The sequence below is a fragment of the Perca fluviatilis genome, chromosome 16 (assembly GCF_010015445.1).
Source record: "Perca fluviatilis chromosome 16, GENO_Pfluv_1.0, whole genome shotgun sequence".
NCBI lineage: Eukaryota > Metazoa > Chordata > Actinopteri > Perciformes > Percidae > Perca > Perca fluviatilis.
In genome coordinates, this window is record NC_053127.1 from 17,467,749 (window position 1) to 17,489,970 (window position 22,222).

Genomic DNA, 22,222 nt, shown 5'->3' on the forward strand with positions numbered 1-22,222 from the left:
ATAATTCCCCCTCAAAATGATCCTCACTGACATAAGCTTTGCAAATAACCTCAGACATATTTTGGTTACAATGACGGGGTTATCCGTTTGTAAAGTGTCTATATGTCAGTAACATTTTGAAATTAGCACTTCGCCAGCAAGCAGTACTTTGTGGGCAGATGTGCTAAAGTTTGCTTGCTAACATAACATAAACTGGCTGGCAGACACCTCGCAAACAGCCTCAGACTTATCACCCCCTAGCGTTATGGCGGTGAAATGCACCGCGATGCAAAGCAACCCCGACGCAGAACTGCGGGTCACGATGCCGTAGGAGCAACAGCGTGGAGTTGACGCAGAAGCATAAAACAGCCTTTAGTCCGTGTTTCCACGTACCTACGTACGTAGCCACGGCGTAGATTTTACGCAGAAGTATAAATCATGCTTAACTGAGAACTGAATGAAAAACACATAAGCTACATTATAAGGTGACATTTAGACAAGTTTTATTCATGTTCAACAATATACAACAATTAAAAAAACTCAATTCAGAATAAAAAACTTTATATTCCCGAACGAATGGTCAACACCAAAATAATTTATTAAGAAAATAAACATACATCTTTAAAAATATACAGTCATTATGCTTCATGAACACTGACTGAACTCTCAGTAAGTGAAAGATTTGTCTAAAGACACATTCACATTTGTGGTGAATCATAACAACTTTACAGACATGTTGAAATACTTTCAGGTACAAGGTGAGACGATGCGTTAAAATGCCGTCTCAGTGGAGACTGAGAAACTTCCACAAGCAGGTAATCCATATGAGATATAAAACCCAAACCACTTGATGAGTCCGTATTTTTAACACTTCACCCATGTTCAGACATTAACACCGCACATTATAATACACATGAGACACTTAAAAATCTTTCCTGTGAGGTGTAATTACTTATGAACTGGAAGTCTGTGTTTAAGGTGCATCGATATTGTGATCGATATTGTGGAACAGCGAAGCTGGATTTATGGGATTTTCCTCTTTTGCTTAACTGGGGTGTGGAGTCTCTGTTGCTTTCAAATTCTGAAGAAAAAGAAAAGACACAATGTTCATGTATGACTGGAATAATTATCAAGGCTGAAAGAGGAAATACAGAGTATTTATCCGAAGAAGGCTGCCTGTGCCGCTACGCGTGGGTTGCTTCTCCCTATGTCTTTTAAATGTTCTACTATGAAATAGCCAGTAAAATAGTAAAAAAGGCTTTTTTTTTTAAGATTATTTTTTGGGCATTTTTAGGCCTTTATTGACAGGACAGCTGAAGAAATGAAAGGGGGAATGACATGCAGCAAAGGGCCGCAGGTCAGAGTTGAACCCCGACCGGCTGCGTTGAGGAGTAAACCTCTATATATGGACACCCACTCTACCAACTGAGGTATCCGGGCGCCCAAATAAAGGCTTTTTAATTTTGAAGAAGAGTGCCTTGGATTTTCCTTCTTTTCTACACTTAATTGAATTCCTGACCCCAAAGAGCACCTTTAAACATTGACTGAACTTCCTGAGCACCCTGGACTTTTTTTGTCTTTCATAGAGTATTTATGATTGTAAATCAGAGCGGCATTCTCCAACTGTGGTTCTTTGAATCATCTTGACAGCTGTAAAAATGAAACTATCTGCATGACTGGAGGCCGTAACAGTAAATCAAAACCTACACCATGGTATCTACAGCAGGACTCCAATTAACCCCTTTTGTCAAGTATAAATCCATCTTAAGAATACATTTTCTCAGTGTTTCTCTTCGTATTCTTGTTAGTGTTTTTTTTGTTTTTTTTAATCAACATTAAAGTATCTTTAGGGGCTAAGGGCTAGTTCCGGTTACTACTGTATCATTTTTGCCAACCTTAAAGGGGAATTTCTGTATTTTTCAACCTGACTGACTGAGCAGAGATAAGCTAATGCTATTAGCTAAGGTTATTGTGTTGACCTGTCATTAGTAAATTACACACGAAAACGGTAACTGGTGGATAACCAACACTCCATAGCTTTATATTTTGATTATTATATTATATTTAGAGGGACTGTGGCATGTTATCAGCTTCTAATTTGTACATCTTCTTAATTTTTTCCCTTTTACTTTCTACTTGCAGACTCATTTTCTAAGCTGTCAACTTACAAATAGCCGTATTAATAGATTTGTTACTGTAAACTCTGGTGATCAGGATCCTATGGCAACTGGAAAAATTATTTTCGGACGTGTGGGGATATAAACTCCAGATGAAAATCTGTAGTCCCGAACCACATAGTTGATTATTCATAATAGTTATTATTAATGAAACAACAATTTGGATAATCAATTCATTTTTAAGTCATTTATCAAGAAAAAATATATCACCTGGCTTAAATGTATGATAGGCTTATCACAAGTCAGATTAAACTACCAATCCTTAATTGAAAACAAAAATCTGGATATTAACTGAATAACAATGAGCTGTGATTCTGTTCTTCGGAACAGAATCATCAGATCAGTTTTTGTAACCTCACCTGTGAGTCGTTGAACAGGGACCCCGTGGGCTCTGGTCTCGTGTAGTCGGGGGGGTTGGCATGGGGGTCGTAGCCCAGGCGAGCCAGCATTGGCGCGATTTCAGCCATGTCGCTTATCACGTCAGAGGGAATGTGCCCGACCCACTTGGAGAGGGCGTCTGTGTTCACCGGCTTCATCACCTGGTCTGTGGAGCGCTCAACCCTGCACACAAACACAAGGTCAGTTCATATGTGTGTGTGTGTGTGTGTGTGTGTGTGTGTGTGTGTGTGTGTGTGTGTGTATATATATATATATATATATATATATATATATATATATATATATATATATATATATATATATAAAACAATATTTAGCCTATTATATTTCACTATTTTTCTTTCTTTGATTTGTTTTAATTTAGGCATTTTAAACCTTCCCTCCATATCAACCTGTCCACCCTAAATGGTGTGTACACACATGATTCAGAACCTTAACATGCCACATTTAGCGATAACTTACATTTCTGAGAAGGTTATAAAACATTTGTGTCGCCAAACGTTGCATAACTAATCTAAATAAGGGTGCTAATTCTCACAGAATGTGGCCTAATTCCTTCAAATACACGCCAGGTTTGGGTTTTTTGCGGTGTGAAGCAGCCAGATTCCCACTAAATCCCCTGAGCTTATGCCTTGCAAAGAGATGCTCAACTTGAATCACTACTAATAAGTAGAGCAACACAAATTAAATATCTACTGAGGAAGTCTAGACGCTTTACTTGATGAACGTCGTGTAACCAGTAACCAGTAACATAGCTCAAGCACAGCGTTCGTCATTCGTCTTTATAATCTATCTTTTTAATAAACTGTCTGTACACTTACAAAGTTCTCAATGCTTTGGTTTACATGTAGGGACCCTCATTATGCTACCGTTGAAGTGTGGTGCTATTTTGAGCCTTGTTAGTGGTATAGAAATAGCGATTTCTTTTTACTTTACCCATGCCCCGATGAATAGCTTTATAAGCTAATCAGCGGTTTGTGGTAACTTATTTCAAGCTAGAGACACATTCGATTAGCATTTAAACATGTCCCAGAGAACGGTCGGCTCAGTAATCATGTCTCTTTAACCTCTAGGTTCATTTTGCGCCGGAATTGTCCTTTAAAGAAAGAAGGTGGAGTTTACATTCTTTGATGACACACATTGGTTGTGTCTTTTTATGGCTAAATTATAATAAGTAGTTGTTTTTAGACATTAAATATATCAACATGAAATAAAGGGATTTATTATTTTTCGACACAATTATATATGTGGAACTGTGGAGAAGGTTTTGAAACAGCATTTAAACCATAATGTGTGCAGATAAAAGTTACAGAGGTTTGAGTATTTCACCTCGGGCTTGACATTTTTTTTCTTACCTTCTTTTACCTTTTTATCTTCTTACATTTTATAGACCGAATAACAAATGGAGAAAATGATCATCAGATTGATCGATACTGACAATAATCACACCTTCAGAAGAGACAGATACACAAGTTTATCCAATAAACAGTTTCCTCAAAGACCAGAAGGTGTTTTGAGTATTTAGTTGTGACTCTCGGTGGGTGGCTATTGCTCTCAATAACTAAACAAATGTTCAGGCCTGTTGTCCTAAAACATTTGGTCCTAAAACCTGTCCTAAAACCTTGCAGCGTAAGCGTTCTCAACTTTAGACGGAAATACATCACAAAATAAAGAGTGTAGTAGTTCTGTGATTCCCCTGTCCCTGCACTCAAGTAAAAATAGAATTTCCTCTTGATCGATCAATACAGTTTTAAATGACCTGTGTCGCCTCTCTTCCACCCACATCCTGTCACATAACAGAAGATGAATGCCACAAAGATAATAAAAACCTGAAGAAAATACAGGCCAAATTCTAAATCAATGGAAAGTGTTTATATTTAAAAGAAATCCTTAAATTTAGCTGTCTTGAGCACTTATATATTATGTTATATAAGTTTTTTTTTTCATTAGCACAGGCGTGAGCGAAGCCTGGTTGATCTGAGCAACAGCTCATGAACGTGTTTAGTTGACTGATAGAGAGAGAAGTGTGAGATGGATGTGATGCTTTTAGCTGCCTGCTAGAAATGACACATTTTAACCTAAAATATATCTCAAAGTCAGTAAGGTGGGAATTCAGGAGGAATAATTATACAGAATCAAACACACAGACAGATGAAGATTAGTGTCATTTTCCATTATTTACATGCAACACTTCGACATACAGTTGAAAAACGTAAAAGCAACTTGCCTTTCCAGAAAATCTGTAAAACCTCAGCCCATGAAACGGAAACAATCTCAGATACCACTAGAGCTAACTTGGTGTACACACACACACATCTCACATACTCACTTGGACAGAGACACGCCACCAGCCTTTCCGATCAGCTCTTCGTGGTGCAGCACTGACGGGTCCCACTGCAGCTCTAGGAAGTGAAGCAACTTCCTCATTTCCTCCTCTGCGTGGAGGACGAGCTGCTCATAACGGACGGGCAGACATATGGACTCCCCAGCTGCCTGGCACTGGCTGAACATGGTCTCCACTGCGCTGCTCCACTTGGTCAGACAGTCCCTGTAGCTGCTCAGGTCAAAGCCAGAGATGGTCACCTGAGAATGAGCAGAGAGATGAGATAAACACAGGAGACCTATCACGACACAAAGTGAACACAGAATGGAAAATGTAGTGAGTCACAATGTGGCAGCAGTACAAATTTGTCAAGTGGCTGTTTGGCAAGATGAGCCTGTGAGGAAATGTGTGAGAAAACCTAGCATACCTTGCGTGATATCATGGAGTGGACGGTTGCCCGTCCGTCTCGTAGCATGAGCACAAATTTGGCTTTAGGGAATATGCGTGACAGATACGAGAGCGACTTCAAGGCAAACGGATCCTTGTTGCAAAGGCGAGGTGCAGGCTCCCCGTGGCCAACTATCACCTAGAACACATTGAGTACATTTTACAAAAAGTAATGCCTCAGGTGCTACATGCAAACCATTCCTTTTTTATATTTAGAATACCAAGGTTTTAATATGTACACATTGAGGTGCCAAATATGAATATGTGTAATTTACAATAACAGAGATGAGCATTTTTATCCTTTTATAAAAAACAAAAAACACATGAATATTTTACCCAAGACAGACTAGTTATTAGGACAAAGACATTTACACAAATTACCTTGTTTTAACACTAAATGTTCTACATGTTAGGAAATAAGGTGTTAATTAGAGAGCTTAAGAAGTGCTGATAGGTGGGTTTGGTTACATTTGAACAGAGCCAGTCTAGCTGTTTTTCACCGTTTTCAGTCTTTATGCTAAGATAAGCTAAGCGTCTGCTGGCTGTAGCTTCATATTTAATGGACAGATATGAGAGTGGTATCGATCTATCAGCCAAAAAAAAACATTGAGCATAGTTTCCAAAATGTTGAACTATTCCTTTAATAATCATTTTGTGTATGTGTCATCTGTTTCCATCATGCAACATTTAGGAGTTGTTGGCCAAACTGCATCTTATTATCTATTTTGTGTTAAATAGCGCTTTAAATTTTCTTCAAATGGTTACACAAAAATGAGGCTACATGTGGTTTAAAAGTAAAATCTTAGGCATACAGATTAGTTAATCAACCAAATTTACCGGTACTATTTTGATATTATTTGTTTCAGTCATTTTTAAGCAAAAATGGCAAACATTTGCTGGCTCCAGCTTCTCAAATATGAGGAATTGTTCATATATTGTCATATATGATAATACATTTAATACTTTGGGGTTTTGGTCAGACACACCTAAGGCTCAGAGAAACTGGTGTGTTTTCACCATTTGTTTTACACGTTATACCCTACTGTAATAGATTCATCGATTAATCAAGAAAATAACCTGCAGATAAATTAATAATAAAAACAATTTAGAATTTTCTGCTTAATAATTACTTTTAACAACCCTGTGTTGTGTATGTAAACACATCCTAAAGCTGAAGCATGCCTTCGACACCCAAACGTGTGCCGATTAGCAGATGCAGAGGCACCGACCGGCTCACCTCTAACAGGAATGCTCGCACGGCTGAGTCCAACACCTGGTCGGTGACGCCGGCCTCGTCCAGTCGCATCCTCTCCTTCACTGAGCGGCTCCAGGTGGCCCGCATGGCCAAGAGGCGGGGAATCACTCGGGTCTCTTCCCCGCACCGCACAGCATTGTGGGCATCCAGCATGACCCGCATCAGCGTGGTGCCGCTCCGGGGAAAGCCTCCGATGAAGATGAGGGGTGTGTCTTCAGGGAAGTGTTCCATCAGGGATAAGCTCTGATTGGCTGAGCCCAGGTTGAGCTCCATCCACCGGTACCGATGGCTTTTTGGAGGGCACTCGATCCCGCTCATGCCCAGGTAGAGCAGGGAGGCGGAGCAGAAGAGCACGCAGCCCAGCAGTAGGCTCGATCTGGTGTTCCTCATGTTTCAGATTCAGCAGGACATAAAAAACAATATTCTGGGGCACCTGAGGAGGTGGCTGGAATCAAATGTGAATGTAGCTACTTCTTAAATTTCAGCAAAGGTCAGTTGAAGACTTTTAGTTACACACTGACAGCCTGGTCGGTGAGGACGACTGCGAGAAGGAACCGCTGAGGCGATGCTGAGGAAGGCCCGACAGAGGCCAGGAGGGTGGAGTCTCCTCAGGAGAGTCCTCACTCCTCTGCAGCTTCTCAGCCCTGGTGTCTGAGAGCAGGATCCAGGCCTGCTGCGCTCCACAGCTAGCCACATCTCTTATCCATCACTCCTACCAGAAAACATGAGAACAACACTTCAAGACAAGAACTGCACCACAATCAGTTAATATTGCTTACAACCAAATACAGATGCTTCTGTTTCTCCAGGATCGTAAATCGTAGTGCAATACGAGAGGAGATTTATTTTCCAAGCATGATTTCATAACTTGCTGAGTAACAAAACAAATCATCATATTTAAAATTTCCAATAAATGAGTAACTCCAAACATGAGCCACTGCCCTGCATAAGTGAGATATTATCAGCAAGCAGAACGTAGTGCTGGCTGCTGTGTTATTTTGCCAAACACATTTGTATACTGACTTTCAGAGGGGCTGAAATACATCCAGTTTTTGTTCTCAAAGCAGCTATTTTGCATCATTCCTCTGGAGAGCCACTGAACCTTAACCATATCAAAGTTCACTGCGGCATGCAACGCAGACACACGCTCAGGCAGTGTATTTGAATCCACTAATTACAACTTCCTCATGTTTTCCTCTCACAGTTTCTGCCACAATGAAACGCAAAGCAATTTGTTTAAGATCAGTTTACTATTGACCATGCGAGCCATTCTGGAACTTCCCCATTTTACTTCTGCAATGTGATGTGAGACAGCATCTAATTCCTCTTATTGGCACACAACAACCTAAAACACACACGCTTGCAAAAATAAGTGAATTCAGTTCAACGTTCAATGACTCATTTAAACACTGATTTCACTGCAGTATTTGAATTGCTCTCAAAGCATCATTACAGCTCTGAAACTTTTTTACTTCTTACAAAAGCTCTAAGCAAATATGGAGTATGTGTCCCTTTCTCAGAGGTATTTTGGTTTCTGTCTCGCTCAGACCGAATGTGCAGGGAGCCTAACATCTGGATGCCACGTTGGGAACTCTCCTCTCCCTTGGCTGGAATAGCTTGCCTGTAAAATTCAGTCTGATGATCAAAGCAAAAAGGAAAAAAAAACAGCTGGAAATGAGGACATCCAGGCCTGGCTGTGATACTGAGGTGCTTCCATAAGCCATGCTAAGTCCAGCATTATCCACAAGCTTTACATGTAATTCTAATGCATTTAGAGATTAAGCCACTTGGAGTTTGCAGAGAATAAGGACAGTGTTTTTCTCTCAACAGATTTAAAGAGCGTACGTAAAAGTGTATTTTCTCCCAACTAACAATCGATTCATTTACATTTATTTGGTCTATAATATAGCGTTAAATGACCTTCACAATTTGCCAAAGCTCAAGTTGATGTCCTTAAATTGCTTGTTTTGCACGTTTAAAACTCAAACATATTCAGTTTGCTTAACGTAAGAAAAAAAGCAGCAAATACTCACAATTGAGAAGCTGAAAACAATGAATATTTGGCATTTTTGCTGGAAAAAAATTACTCAAACGATAAATTAATATTTTCTTTCTAGGTTATCTGTTTCATTTCTATCTCACTTACCGCTGGTGTTAGCTTCCTGTGCAGATAGTTATAGTTTTATTTGCCAGGTAGGTGTTGAGATATCTGTCTCTGATGTCTTTGCCTCCACCCCAATACAAAATAGGTAATTAGGAAACATTGGAAAAGAAACAACTTTTGGAAGAAAACTGTTCAACAGTGAGACACTGTTTCTAGTGAGAGATGTTGCTGTTGACATTTTGTATTTCATTTTTTTATTCTGTTTACCTTATTGTATTGGAGCAGAAGCAGAAATCTCAGAGACAGATATCTGGAACCTGAGCAGGCAAAACCAACTAGGCCTGCTTTTTTAGTAGTGGAGGAGTTGGACCCCTACTCTGATAAATCTGGGAATTGACCTTGAAAGGCAACTGTTCACTGATCTGAGCCAGCAACAAGCCAAAAGGTCCACAATAAGCATAAAACAGTGACCTGTGATCACAGTCAGTGGCTGGCGAGAAAGACAGCAGCAAACTGACATCTTTGAGCAGAAGGTTGTCAGGAGACCCAAAGCCTCTTCACAGGAGGGAACACTGACTTTCTGCCAAAGGGAAAGTCTGACAGGGAGAACACCCCCTACATTTACCCTGAACTGGGCCTAATGCGTTAATATACTGTGCATTCTTAGAGCTGTTTCCTTGAATATTTTGACTCTCAAGTAGTTTTAAGTGTACATAGGGTTGCAGCAGTATACCGGTTTCACGGTATACCGTCGTATGACAGTTATCATAAGGTTTACTTTTGCTCATCTATGGTATTGAATTTTTTTTTAAGAGACACTTTTTACACATACTTCCTACCATTAAAAAAATGGTGTCAATTTATTGTAATTATAAATATTTTTAATATCGTTTGTTCAACAAAAATAAAACATCCTGTTTTCATTCCTTTAAAAGGTCAATGTAACATAATATATAATAGATAATAACAACAAAAATAATAAGAGGCTACATGTTCAATTGCAGCTGCTTCACCATCAAGAACTGCTGCCTTTCTTTGCTGCCCAGTGTTTGTGATGATCCAGGTGCAGGTCTCTGAAGCCTTCTTGTTCCTCACCGTGGGGCGCACTGACTTCCTGCTGAAGGGAAAGTCTGAGAGGGAGAGCAACTTCTACAAGTTCCCTTTACTCTGGCTTATGCATTGCTGTCAAGAATATGTCCATTGTTGTTCTTTAATACATTCCATTGACTGATTTTCTTCATATTTTGCCCCTTTCAGTACTTTTGCATGAACCATTCTTGCTCTCTCAATGCTGTAATAACAGCTCCCTCTATGTGGTAAAAATGTAAAAATGCCTTTCTTTTCTCATTTTTTGCCGCGTTGCACAAAATATGTGGTGAACCAGGTAAATATAGGTGGAAATAAGGTCAAAGCTATCGCCGCTGTCAACGGTGTGTGTAGGATCATGATTATTCCCCGGCTGCAAAGCCAAGGCCCATCATCTGGCCCAACATCTGGCCCGATTTGATGATGCATCTTGTATGAAAAAATGCACCCGAGGCAGGCAGCCACCAGGTGAATGACCTGCTATCAGTCAAACATACAGTGAGAGACCAGCGGCCACCTAGGCTACAGCTCACCATAACCGCCAGAAAAGCGGGTTATTTTAAACCATCTTTACCTAGTAGTACATACACTCATTTAGCTGTCTGTAGGTAGCTAACACGCGTCGTAAATACATCAGATCCATTAAAAATGGTGTTCACTCACCAGCGTCTGTGAAACTGCCGAAATCCGAAGAAAAAAGCATGAACCTTGATCCAAACCGCTGAAATCAGCAGCTCCTCTCTCTATCCACATCGGTGTTTTCTCTTGTGTGGGAAGTCTGTCGGCGGAGGTCACAACGCTATTTACTATTTTAAAAGACACCTCATTACGCAACGTTTCGCTACTGGTTGGCGATGTTAACTTTGCACCGTGAGAAGTCAAGCTGTTTTTACCGTTGAAGGTGGTGGAAAAAAATAAATCCCTAGGACACGAGTCGAGCGCAGCCACGCAGAGAGAGCCGAGCCGTGATTGGTCGATGAACGTTCTGAATACTAAAACACATCTGCTTGGGGGATTCTAATTGGCGGAGATGCTAAAGGGCAATTCCGCCGCAGTAACAACCATAGACTACAACCCCAGTTTTTTTTTCTTCGCACTCAAAGGGCTCAAATTACTTTACTTCATCGATTCGTGTGCTGTCAGTAAAAGCCCACAAGGGAAATCTAATCACAGTGTGGGATTTAGTTGATGTTAAATCCGCCTCATTTCATTTACCCACCTTTTCATTAGTAAAACCCATTTCGGTGACTCTTTTAGTATGACATGGATCTTTATGATACATTGTGGCCCCTGTGGAGGACCGAATGTGACTAAATTACACTGGTAAGCCTGTCTAAGGACGATAAATAAAACACATTAAACAATGAAATTAATGAATAATTAATGTGATGCATCAATAATCAATGAAATAAGTACATTTGAAATAGGAGTATTGATACAGGTGTACATTAAAATCATGTAGTCATATGACTACAGGTATTTTATTTACAACATAATTTATCTCTGTGAATTATATTAAAACCTCTTAGCTTGATTTATGTCAAGAGTGGGTGGACGCTGCCAAGTCAACACTACAGATCGCAGTATGATGAACTGCTGTATGAAGAACACACCGGGAGTCTGAAAACACCATGTCCTGATTAACCTACTAGGGGATCTGAGGGGACAACAATTAGCTGATAGACTATTCCATGTTCATCCCACTCTGTGCAATGTGTACAGTTTTTCTAAGCTACAATACTACCTCAGCCCAGGCTAACTGTATCACAAAACACATTGATTTAGACAAAATATGAAACATGTAAGCATAAAACTAAACAATTAAGTCTTTAAAACAATTTTTTGACCATCTCTTAAACAGGGTCTCAATATCAGGCAATAAAGCTCAAACCACCTTATTAAAGCCTTCATCATGTCAGTTGGAATGTGCTTTACTGGTGCATATGTTCAAACAGATTTTAAATACATAACTTAAACACAATAGCACATGCCACTTAGTACACATAGTAAACTGGGAGCTTTCAAGGCCTCTAAGGTTTGTGGGTTCCTAGGCAGTTGCTTTTACTGGTTGAGTATTCATCCTTGGAAAAAGGAGACACCAAGATCTGGGACTGCAACAAAATCTAATTTTCATTTGTATGTATTCAATGATTTTTAATATATAGGCCTGTGTGTTAATTCAATTCAATTCAATTTTATTTATAGTATCAAATCATAACAGAGTTATCTCGAGACACTTTACAGATAGAGTAGGTCTAGACCACACTCTATAAATTCCAAAACCCCAACAATTACAGTAATTCCCTCAAGAGCATTAAGTAGGCACTGATGCCTGATTATCACGTTACCACAGCACAAAGAGGCATCTTAAAAGTTGCTTGTTCAGACCTGGAGCTACAAAACTATACTACACTGTTATTTCACAGCGGCACTTGTCTGCTTTACTTTTCCTCATACTAAGTCAGTCATCTAGTATACTAAGATCGAGGACTCTCTCTGGATGATAATTAGGTCACATTAAAAATTTTTATGTAATTTAGCAGCTTTGTGCAAGAGTACATGTATTTCTGTATGCATGGACATGTAGATATAGTTAGTACATTATACTGTTTATAATCTCTCTAATTTTCAGATTGGGAGGCACTGGACATCTACAGTTTCACTGAATGTCTATTATGTGTTCACTTCCAAGCTCAACTGATGACTTTCACTTAACCTCAGCAAGGTGCTAAGTAAGCACAGGAAACTGATGCGATACACTAACAGGAAGCTCAAAACCGAAAAGAACATGAGTACAGTATGAACAGCACATACTTCCTCTGCTACATCAAAACATCCCAACACAGAAAACATGAGCTGATGAAGAGCCTTTAGTTGAAGAATGTGTGGGTTTATGTATAAGTCAGAAGTTTATATCCTGTGTAATATATGAGTTGTTACAAAAACCTAGCTCTGTGAAAGATTGTGTGTGCTGAACTACACAACTACAATATTATTTTCAGGATGATTAACCACCTTTACTACAAACGTAAGACAATCTCCTAAAATGACTAAATTTACAGCAAGTAGACTAACGTGTTGTGTGTATGGCATTCCACAGGTGCATTTCTCCTGTTGAGTTGCATTCACAGACCTGCAGGATGATGCAGAGAAAGGATACATCAAAGTTGACACAACAATTGTTTGACTGTGAAATTGGCTTCAGATTAAAGTCCTAATTTAGCACCAGCTCTTCACAGTCTGTGATGTTGCACCACATGTGAAACAGAGGTTCCTATCATATATGCCCTTATATGCAAATCACCATAAAGGAAGTGTTAACTTTCCTGCTCACTGACCATGTCCTTCAAAGTGACACAAAGCCGCCGACATTTGTCAGCTGTTATGTTTCATTTTGTTACAGAAGGAAAACATCAGCATGTTTTAAAAAAGATTGCATCTCTCTACCCTTGAATAAAAGACAACAATCACCTCTTGGTCCATACGGTCTCATCTCATTGTTATTACATAGCTGCGCTCTAATAATACTGTCTGGCCTTATGTTAGTGCTGTACCAAAGTTTAATTGCATGACTGACTTATATTACAGCTTGGGAAATCATATAGCAGCAAAAACCCTTATTTCTATGCACCACAGTAGAAACTGACAAATAACATTGAGTCAGAAAGCAAAAATATACCAGGTTAATAGCAGACTGTCTCCACATAAACATTATCTGATGTGAAATACAAATTAGACCAGTCAGATGCAAAACAAGACATCTGTGACATCTCTTAACGGGAGTCATTTAATGAGGCATTTTTAAATGTGATGAGGTCCTTTTAGCCAAAGCCAGGCAGCCATTTTGCATCCTTTCTGTCAGCATGCTGTTCAGTTCAAAACAGTGATGCAAAATGGGGCAAGTAAAAGCAACCAGTCCAGTTCTGTAATCATTTTAGCCTTCACTCCAGTTCTCCACCCATGGGTCATTTCTGGCCCGTCACTTTGTCATGACTGTTCAACTGCTTCATCCATTTCTGCATCTGCTGGAGCTGCGTTCTCCTGCTCCGGGTCACCAGGTAGGACGTCTGCGACCGTGTGGATGAGCTCCTCAATCTGCTCCTCTGATAACCGCTCTTCACTCTCCTCCACCATCTGAACACAAACAGAAAATGAAGTGTCGGTTATTACAATTGATCGAAACACCAACTCATTTTACGTTACATTTTATTGCATGTTTCAAACTTTGTTCTGATGAATTTCTATGCCTTATTTAATATATAAGATGCGACACACATAAACTCGTCAAAACAATCTCACCTCGAGCTCCATTAGTAGAAAATATTTTTTTGAGCAGATGAAGTCTTGCTAGTTGTCACGGAATTGTAGTAGAAGTCCTTGAAGAGGACATGTTATGTACATTTCTGGGTTTATATTTTTATTTTGGGGGTCTTCTAGAAAATGTTCTATGCTTTATTGTTCAACACATTATTTATCTTAGACCATCCATTGCTTTGACATGTATGTCTGACAAGATAATACTCACAAATCACCAAAAGTCACCTTATTTAGTACTCAAACATTTTGCTATGGTAACGCTATTTACTAACTTACGGTATAATAGTCGTAAGTGCATGGTTTTGTAACTCTGGGTGTTGGCAGATTTAAATGACAGCAAGAAGGTAGTGAAGGTAACTAAAAACAGAAACTTAAATTTTTTTAATTCTCAGGAATCATGTAACTTGATATCAGTAAAGAAGACAGAGCATGTTTGTGTTTATCAACTGGCCCTGTCTGGGATCACTTTCTAGCTGTGGAAATATGCTTTGCATCAGAGTGAGTCCAGAATGCTGCAAGGACATTTTACTTTTGCATATGCTCTACTACAGTTTCTTGATGTTCCTGGTGATGGATTGGATATCTGAAAACCCCCAAATACTGTATGGCCTGGGTTTTTAAGCAGTACATGTCATGTTCTACAATGAGGTGCATCTCCACAAGAGCATCACTGACACGTTTCAAATGTCCCAACAATGAGTGACTTTGACAGTGATTTCCCTTCTATAATGGGATGTGTCAGTGGCACTCAGCCCCAAGCCAAATTATTCCTGTTGAGGACTGAAATCTTAGGACAGGTCACAAACATATAGTTTCTTTTTTAATGCTAACAGCTGGGCATTCTAGTCTTCTAGTTACTCAAACAGGAGTAAATAGAGAGTTAGTTGGGGACTATTTTCACCTGCGGATGAATACACATTTGGTCCTCAATTGGTTCTTTCCAGCAGACGTGTATGTGGCACTGACTCAAAGCAAAATGCAGTTCACATGTTCATCGGAATGAAGGAACAGGTCACCCACTGCATAAAGAGAGGCATGGTAACATGTATCGTAATTGCGGTAGTCTCGCTTTGCCAGACCTTCCTCCACCGCGGCGCTGCGGAGGATTGTCTGGCTAGTCCAGACAGCATTCCGGGATGGGAATAAAAATGTGCTCTGGTTTATTGGCATTTCTTAAAACCAATCACAATCGTCTTGGGCGGTGCTAGCCAGGCACCGAGAAAAGCTGCAGTGCTGCTGCAAAATAGCCTAGGGAAGGAATTTATTTTGATGGAACATGTCTACGTTCAAAAGTTGTTTTATTTGTGCAACCCTGCATTTACCCTGCAGAGATCTGAGAAAAGGTTAACCATAGTCCTCATAAATCGACCAGAGTTTAAAATGCCAACACAAAGGAAGTCCAACATAACAGATATCTGGCCTAATTGAGTGAATTTCCGTCGGCAAGGAAGCAATCCCGGAAGTGGAACGTCAAGGATATAGACTAAGTAATTGGTGACAATTAAGTAAAACACTCACTAGCTGAATTTCCACTGCTGTCTGTGGCCGGTGGTTCAATAGCTGCAGTTTTTCTGCCCTGATGAGGGAAAAAATATAAATGAGTATATATTGTACTGAAAAGTACATACATATATTACATTTGATATATACAAGGATTGTGCATCTTAAGTGATCCATAAATTAAAAATTAAAAACATGAATGATAACATTTATGCCTTTTTAAGATCTCACTGACTTTGTGAGTTTGTGAGGCATCATGGTGGTCAGGAACTCTTTGACGATCTCTGGAGTCTGCCTGCTGCAGGGCGTCTTTGACAGGTACTTCAGCGTCTGTGGAGAAAAGAAGAGGAAACTGTGGGCACGCTGTTGCAAAAGTGTAAATATGGCACAACAGGCACACAGAGCATGTTTAAATCAGTGACTAGAGAAAGAGGATGTGTAACAACCTCATACATGATGGTGTTGAGGTTCTGCTGCCCGGTGCTGTGTTTGCTCTTCCCGCTGTCCTTCCTCTGTTCCTTCAGGTCTGTCAGGAGTTTGAACACCTGAGAAAAAACACACAGACAGACAAATCTGAAGCAACACAAAATTATTTTCATCTCTGGACACTACAAAAAGATTTAACGTAAAACAGTGAGACATAACACATAGATACTTTATTCATCCCGAAGGAAATTTTAGGCATCCAGTAGCTTAGACAACCATAACACAACAAACACACATACATGCATATATCACACATACTATACATAAGAATAAAAATAAAAATCACTCACAGAAATGCAATTACCATGATATGGTGCGATGGTAGAGTGTGTGCAATGGTCGTAGTGCAAAAGTGAACAGTGCAGGAATTGAACAGTGCAGTAGATTATTATTAAATAGTAACTATGACTATGAAATATTAACATACTGACTGATTGAATAAGAACAATATAGAACAGGGAATAAGTTATAAGATGTAGATGTTATGACCACAGTCCAGATTGTGTAGGATTACCTCATAGTTACTGAGCATAGCAGCGTTAGCATTTTTCCTGAAAAGAAAAAATAAGTAATGTTTAAGCACAAGTTCATTCTTGACCTTTGCAAACTGTATGGTACCAAATCATCTAAAATCAAAAGGCAATTTACTAGCTTTTGGAGCTTTTACCTGGGTCTGTCTTCACTCGTTGATGAATGAAGACTGTGAGATATGACTAAAAGCTCTGAAAGATGGCTAATGGATGAAAATTTGAGCTTAGATTATTTTGATTACATTACGGGTGCTGAATGGGTGAAAAATAATTAAATCCTGTTTTGACTTGAGTAAGCCAAAATTGAAAACGCTCTTACGGTTTCTGTTTTTTGTTTACAAATGGAGTCAGCTTGTAGATACTTGTCAAACAAGAGTTCCTACAAGCAAACTGAGTGCATCATTATTAAAACACAAATCCACCAACACAAAGACACGATGTAGCTAGCATTGACTAAAGTTACTGCTCCAGTGTTGCCTGGATCAGTGTGTGCTAACCTTTTAGCTGGATTGTTTACCGTTAGAATGGATCCTAATTGTCTTATTTAAAAACTGATTACAATTTAGTGTTTTTTAACTGCAATCAGAGACCTGAAAATGTGTCTAAAACCAATTGTCTCTACACTATTATCTGTCTCTAGTACTATTAGCTAGTGTACTACTAGTCGTTCCTACAGCTCGAGCCACACATCAACCGGAAACTGCGATAAAGACGTGGCTGTTGTACCTTTAACCACAATATTTGGCTACAATTAAATATATATACAATATACAGCTGCCCATTAACAAAGTCACTGTACACAATTCTGAATTTTAATAAATCAATAAAAATATTCTTACACTTCCATTTCACCAGGCAATTTGGCAGCTTTGGTCCGTTGGAATAGTGCCCGTGTAGAAAATGTAAACAGGGTCAAACGTTCCGGTCTGCATCAAGCCGCCTATTTATTTTATTTTTTATCAGGGAAAAGATTAAAAAGTACTTATTGTACTGCTCATTCACTTTACTTTTTTTTATTTGCAAAATCAGTCTACCGCTTCACGGTTATGTTTGATTTGTGCTGCCTTCTTCTCGTTATACAGGCTACTCTGTGATTTAAAAATAAAAATTGTGTTTATTCATTAATGTGGACTCCAGTGAAGACATGACAAGCACATTGTGGAAGCTAGATCCAAATGAAGAAGCATCAAACTGTTAAAATACCTCCAGCTGACGACTCACTGCAGAAAAGCGCAAACCAGGAACTGGCTCTTGGAGAATGAATGGGGCTAGTCCAGCAAATAGAAAAAAGTAGTTTAATAATAAATGTTTGATGCACAAAACCAAATAAAGAAATCCTGCAATTCAGGGTGTGACATTTATTCACAAATCAAAGAACATTCCTCTGTAACAATAGACTTAATGATGCTGTACATAAAATGATGTCCACTCTTGTCCATTTATCGCTTCTATCAAACTCAACATCATGTCAGAGATATTCAAGGTGACAGATTATCACTCAGTTGAACTCAGAATTTAACCTTTCATCTCTCATTTATACATGTTGCTGTCAATGAGAACAAAGGAAACATAACAAAACACAATCAAAATCCAAATATGAAATAAAACACGTTATTAGCTATATATAGACAGTATATAAGATCATTTATTTGCTAAAATTCCAATAAAAAAATAAGACGTAATTTAACCAGGTAAGATCCAGACATTCCCAAGACAGTGGTATCAACACAATGAAAATATGACAGATTACAAAATCCAATGTAGTAGGATTATTTTTTTTATGTAATATATTTCTTACAAAACTAAGATGAAATCCACATCTAACAGGTGATTTTCTTGAAAACAGAAGAAAGAAGATAACGTATAATGTACATCTTTGAGGCTGATATCAATGTTTGCATTTAAAAGAAAAAAAAGAAAATCAGATGTATGCTTAACAACCAAAGATATATGATATATGAAAACAGACATGACAGACTTTGTAGCTCACTGCCCAAACGGCTCTCTATGTATCTTTTGTAGCAGTTAGCTCTGTAACTATCTGTATACGCTCAGTATGCATCACTGTCCATTGGGACAGGTTCGTCTCTCTGAGAGAAGAATTCAAAGAATGCCTTCAAACTCTCGTCACTTGTGACCACTGAATTGCTGAGTGCACTTTTAAATGCTGTTAGATTTCTGCTCTCAACCAGTTTCTTCAAATTGGTAATCACGTTTCGGTGGTATGTATAGTTGCAAGCCAGGTATTCCTTCAACACATCAAACCTCCTTCTTTCCACCATTTGGACAATGATGTGTTCGATAATGATGGACAAAGGATAGCCATACTCTACGACACTCTGGCTCTCCCCCTTTGCGTTGCGGTAGGCATATCCACCTGAATGCATTGCAACAACATTACAGTGCTCATCAAAGACAGGAGAGCCAGATGAGCCAAAGGAAAAACAAGACTCGTACATTAGAGCCTGTCTGTTACTTTCATCTTTTTTCACGTCCTCAAAGAAACGGTTAGTAACCACCTGAATGTGCTCTTGATTTTTTCTGTAATGAGGGTTTTCCGGACAAACACCCTCTGGATTTTCACAGCGATGCCTCTCCACAACCTGGTTGCGGTATTCAGGCAGAACAATCAAACATGGATCCATCTTTTTCACACCACCATAAGGATGCCCAATAATGCAAATTCCACCCCTTTGAGGACGAGATCCGAAGTGCATTATTGTTAACAAACCATCAGGCAATTCCTGATCAGCTCCTAGCCTCAACAAAGCCCAGTCACACATGTGCCCTGACTCATCATGACCATATTCAAATCCAGCAACCTCTTCCACTGATTCTCCGAAATCCATCTGGTCTAGACTTTCATAAGAGAAATGGACATTGACCCTTTCATTAAGCTGCCGTGTACTCTCATCGTAAATGTCTTTAACGACATGGCCATTTGTGATGACAAACTTGCCAAATAGGAGAAAGCCACTTCCTTCTGCTCTCCCATTTATTCTCACCTGACAAACAAAACGACTGATATCCATCAGCTTCTTTACTGTTTTCACTTCCATGCATGTCTCAACATTTTTTCCATACTCCACACGGAAGAGATTCTGGATACGAGAAAGCTTGGATCCTTGCTGAGTTTTCTTTCCTTTCACCAAATCTTTAAACTGTGAAGATAGGCGCTTCTGCTTCTGCTTTGAATCAGGTATTTCATATATGTTTTCTGGTACCTTATTACCATCCAGCATTGATTTCTCTTTTGGTTTGCTGTCATTCAATGACTTAGCTGTGGTTGACTGCGGTAGAGGATCTTGGTTTACATCAGAGTCAGACCTCTGAGACTCGTTTTGCATCATGTAAGCATCATCAAGACTGCCAGGCTGACTTAATGGTGGATCAGACTTATTTAACAGTATGATCTGAAAGATTTCACCATCAAGATCATCAACAAGACTGGACATTTCAGTCTCTTTTTCAGTGACTTTGTGAGAAAGCGCACAGTTCTTTTTGAATACGGTATTCAGGAAACGACCATCTCTTTTCAGAGCGTGCCTTACTTTTTCGCCTTTGTATGCATAAACAGCAATTTCCTGAAAATCATTTTTTAGTACTTGGTTTCTCATGATATTCGCTACATTTGTACCTCCCTTTGTCAGTACATCAAACACCACAAGCTCGTCAGATGGCCCCTTTCTTTGGCGATGATGAGAGCCACCAACCGGTTGCTGCGGCTTGTTTACAGCTTTGACATACTTGACAGTCAGCGATTCATTTTTTTTAATTAAGATGCATGGAAAGTGTGAACTTATAAGTTTCCCATCTTTTACAATAACAAGCTCTTTGTTTTGGTTCTTTCCTGCAACGTCTGTAAACTTGTGACTTCTCTTCAGTACATCCTCAATAGTTCCTGCTTTATTGCAGGTCCAAGTTGTAGGTTTCTCTTTACCCCAACACCACTCGAAAGAATGGGTTGCATGTGGCTCCTCTTCCTGGGAATAAAAACACAACTAAGTCTCATTTCATTTAAATACAGTAAAATAATTTTTATTCCGTTAAAAAAAACTCTTAAACCATCCATCAATTAGCTATACCTGTTTAACCAGGGGGTTTCTGGGTGCTGGAGCCAATCCTTGCTGACTTTGTAAGAGAGGGGGGGAGGTACACCCTGGCGAGGTCTCCAGTTTAACACAGGGCTGACACAGAGAGACAGACAACACTTAAACTATCCATTAACCACACCGTTAAACTTAACCATCTCAAAAACATGGCTGAAGTGAAGGGAAAACACATGCTCATACATAGAAGACATTTTTCTTAATCATGTGCCCCTTAAATAAAAGAAACTAACAAGTTGTGCTCTGAAAGTTAAAGAAAAATAAGTCTCAGCGAATACTATCAATGATTTTCATTTGCCAACACAGATGTAAAATAAAATATGACAAACCACTGCAACAGGTTGTGGAGGTTGACTGCTTTTCCCATCCTGGTTCTCGGTTTCTTCCTTGAGATAACAGACAGAAATGTTATTAGAAATTAGAAATGTATTACAGAATTAAATTGTCAAACCATGAATCAGAAGACACAGGAGAAAATTTGTACCGTGACAACTTTGTCCATTGGTCCCCTCATTTCGGTCATTTTTAAAGTGATGTTTCCAGCTGAATTTTACCAATGTTGAAAAAATCTTAATTTCAGGAAAAGGCAAAGAAATAGGATTAATTTCTAAAGACTTACAGTACACATGGGATTATTATTTTATGTATGCATATCAATATGACATTTATAGTGATTCACTTCACTGGAGAATTCCGGAATAAAACACAATAAAACAACAAAATGTAAGATGGCCATCACTCTTTCCGTCCATACTAGGATGTGGAATGATTTATGAAGATGAGCAATTGCTTAAGCATCTAAGCATTTTTGCTTGGATTGTTTAAGTTCCATTTTGTGGCACTGTAAACAGAGATATGTAGCCTGACATCGTCATACTCAGATTCTAGTCAGAATCATAGACAGTATATAAGAAATCAGAATCATAGACAGTATACAAGATGTCAGAATCATAGACAGTATATAAGAGTGTATATATCTATGATAAGAAGTCAGAATCATAAGAAGTCAGAATATGCGAACTTCCCGACCTCGAATGTTGTGGGCGGGGCTAAGTTCGGCTAGGAGATATGTGTTCCAACCATTGACATATAGCTATATTCCAACCATGGTTCCAACAAGAAAATAAGTGCACAAACCTGTTGTTGAACAATGGAAGTTCACAAACCTGTTGTTGAACAATGCATGTTTCCATTGTTCAACAACAGTTTTGTGCACTTATTTTCTTTACCAAAAACGAGTCATCAAACAACCAGTTCGAGAACGAGAAGTAGCAGTATATTTAGCTTACTTACCACAAAAATTGCGACTGTTTGAGCGGTTCTTCCTCTTGTCTTCTTCTTCTTTATGGTTTTTTTTAGCGGTTAACAAACCAACTTACACTCCGGTAGTGCGAGGCTTATATGTTTGATTGTTTGTTGGGTTTGCTTAGAAGATCTTATGTTGAGCGGTGAGCATAGGCGGTAAGCACGGTGAGCACGACGACGGTAGTTTTGCATTTTCCCGCCGTTG

General features: G+C 39.1%; 3 protein-coding genes across 7 annotated transcripts; all 3 read right to left on the bottom strand.

Annotated features, from left to right (window-relative positions):
- Positions 1-554: 554 nt before the first annotated feature.
- Positions 555-10,714, bottom strand: LOC120543931 (protein-tyrosine sulfotransferase 1-like). 4 transcript variants are annotated; one of them, XM_039777356.1, is made up of 7 exons: positions 10,434-10,714; positions 9,698-9,798; positions 6,563-7,292; positions 5,306-5,464; positions 4,885-5,138; positions 2,516-2,717; positions 555-1,060 (listed from the first exon to the last, which is right to left on the bottom strand). In XM_039777356.1, exons 3-7 carry the CDS (start codon positions 6,968-6,970, stop codon positions 1,025-1,027), a joined length of 1,059 nt encoding a protein of 352 aa, XP_039633290.1. In that variant the 5' UTR covers positions 6,971-7,292; positions 9,698-9,798; positions 10,434-10,714; the 3' UTR covers positions 555-1,024. The 4 variants fall into 4 exon arrangements, with proteins under 4 accessions (XP_039633290.1, XP_039633289.1, XP_039633288.1 ...); XM_039777355.1 differs by having other exon boundaries at positions 9,698-9,801; XM_039777354.1 differs by having other exon boundaries at positions 9,698-9,814.
- A 2,598-nt stretch (positions 10,715-13,312) lies between these two features.
- Positions 13,313-17,540, bottom strand: LOC120544023 (calcitonin gene-related peptide-receptor component protein). 2 transcript variants are annotated; one of them, XM_039777522.1, is made up of 6 exons: positions 17,443-17,540; positions 16,588-16,624; positions 16,034-16,132; positions 15,823-15,917; positions 15,606-15,663; positions 13,313-13,904 (listed from the first exon to the last, which is right to left on the bottom strand). In XM_039777522.1, exons 1-6 carry the CDS (start codon positions 17,448-17,450, stop codon positions 13,758-13,760), a joined length of 444 nt encoding a protein of 147 aa, XP_039633456.1. In that variant the 5' UTR covers positions 17,451-17,540; the 3' UTR covers positions 13,313-13,757. The 2 variants fall into 2 exon arrangements, with proteins under 2 accessions (XP_039633456.1, XP_039633457.1); XM_039777523.1 differs by lacking the exon at positions 17,443-17,540 and adding an exon at positions 16,741-17,376.
- A 344-nt stretch (positions 17,541-17,884) lies between these two features.
- Positions 17,885-22,211, bottom strand: LOC120544020 (serine protease FAM111A-like). Its single transcript, XM_039777518.1, has 5 exons — positions 22,006-22,211; positions 21,197-21,281; positions 21,042-21,098; positions 20,689-20,790; positions 17,885-20,586 (listed from the first exon to the last, which is right to left on the bottom strand). Exons 2-5 carry the CDS (start codon positions 21,233-21,235, stop codon positions 18,655-18,657), a joined length of 2,130 nt encoding a protein of 709 aa, XP_039633452.1. The 5' UTR covers positions 21,236-21,281; positions 22,006-22,211; the 3' UTR covers positions 17,885-18,654.
- Positions 22,212-22,222: the final 11 nt, after the last annotated feature.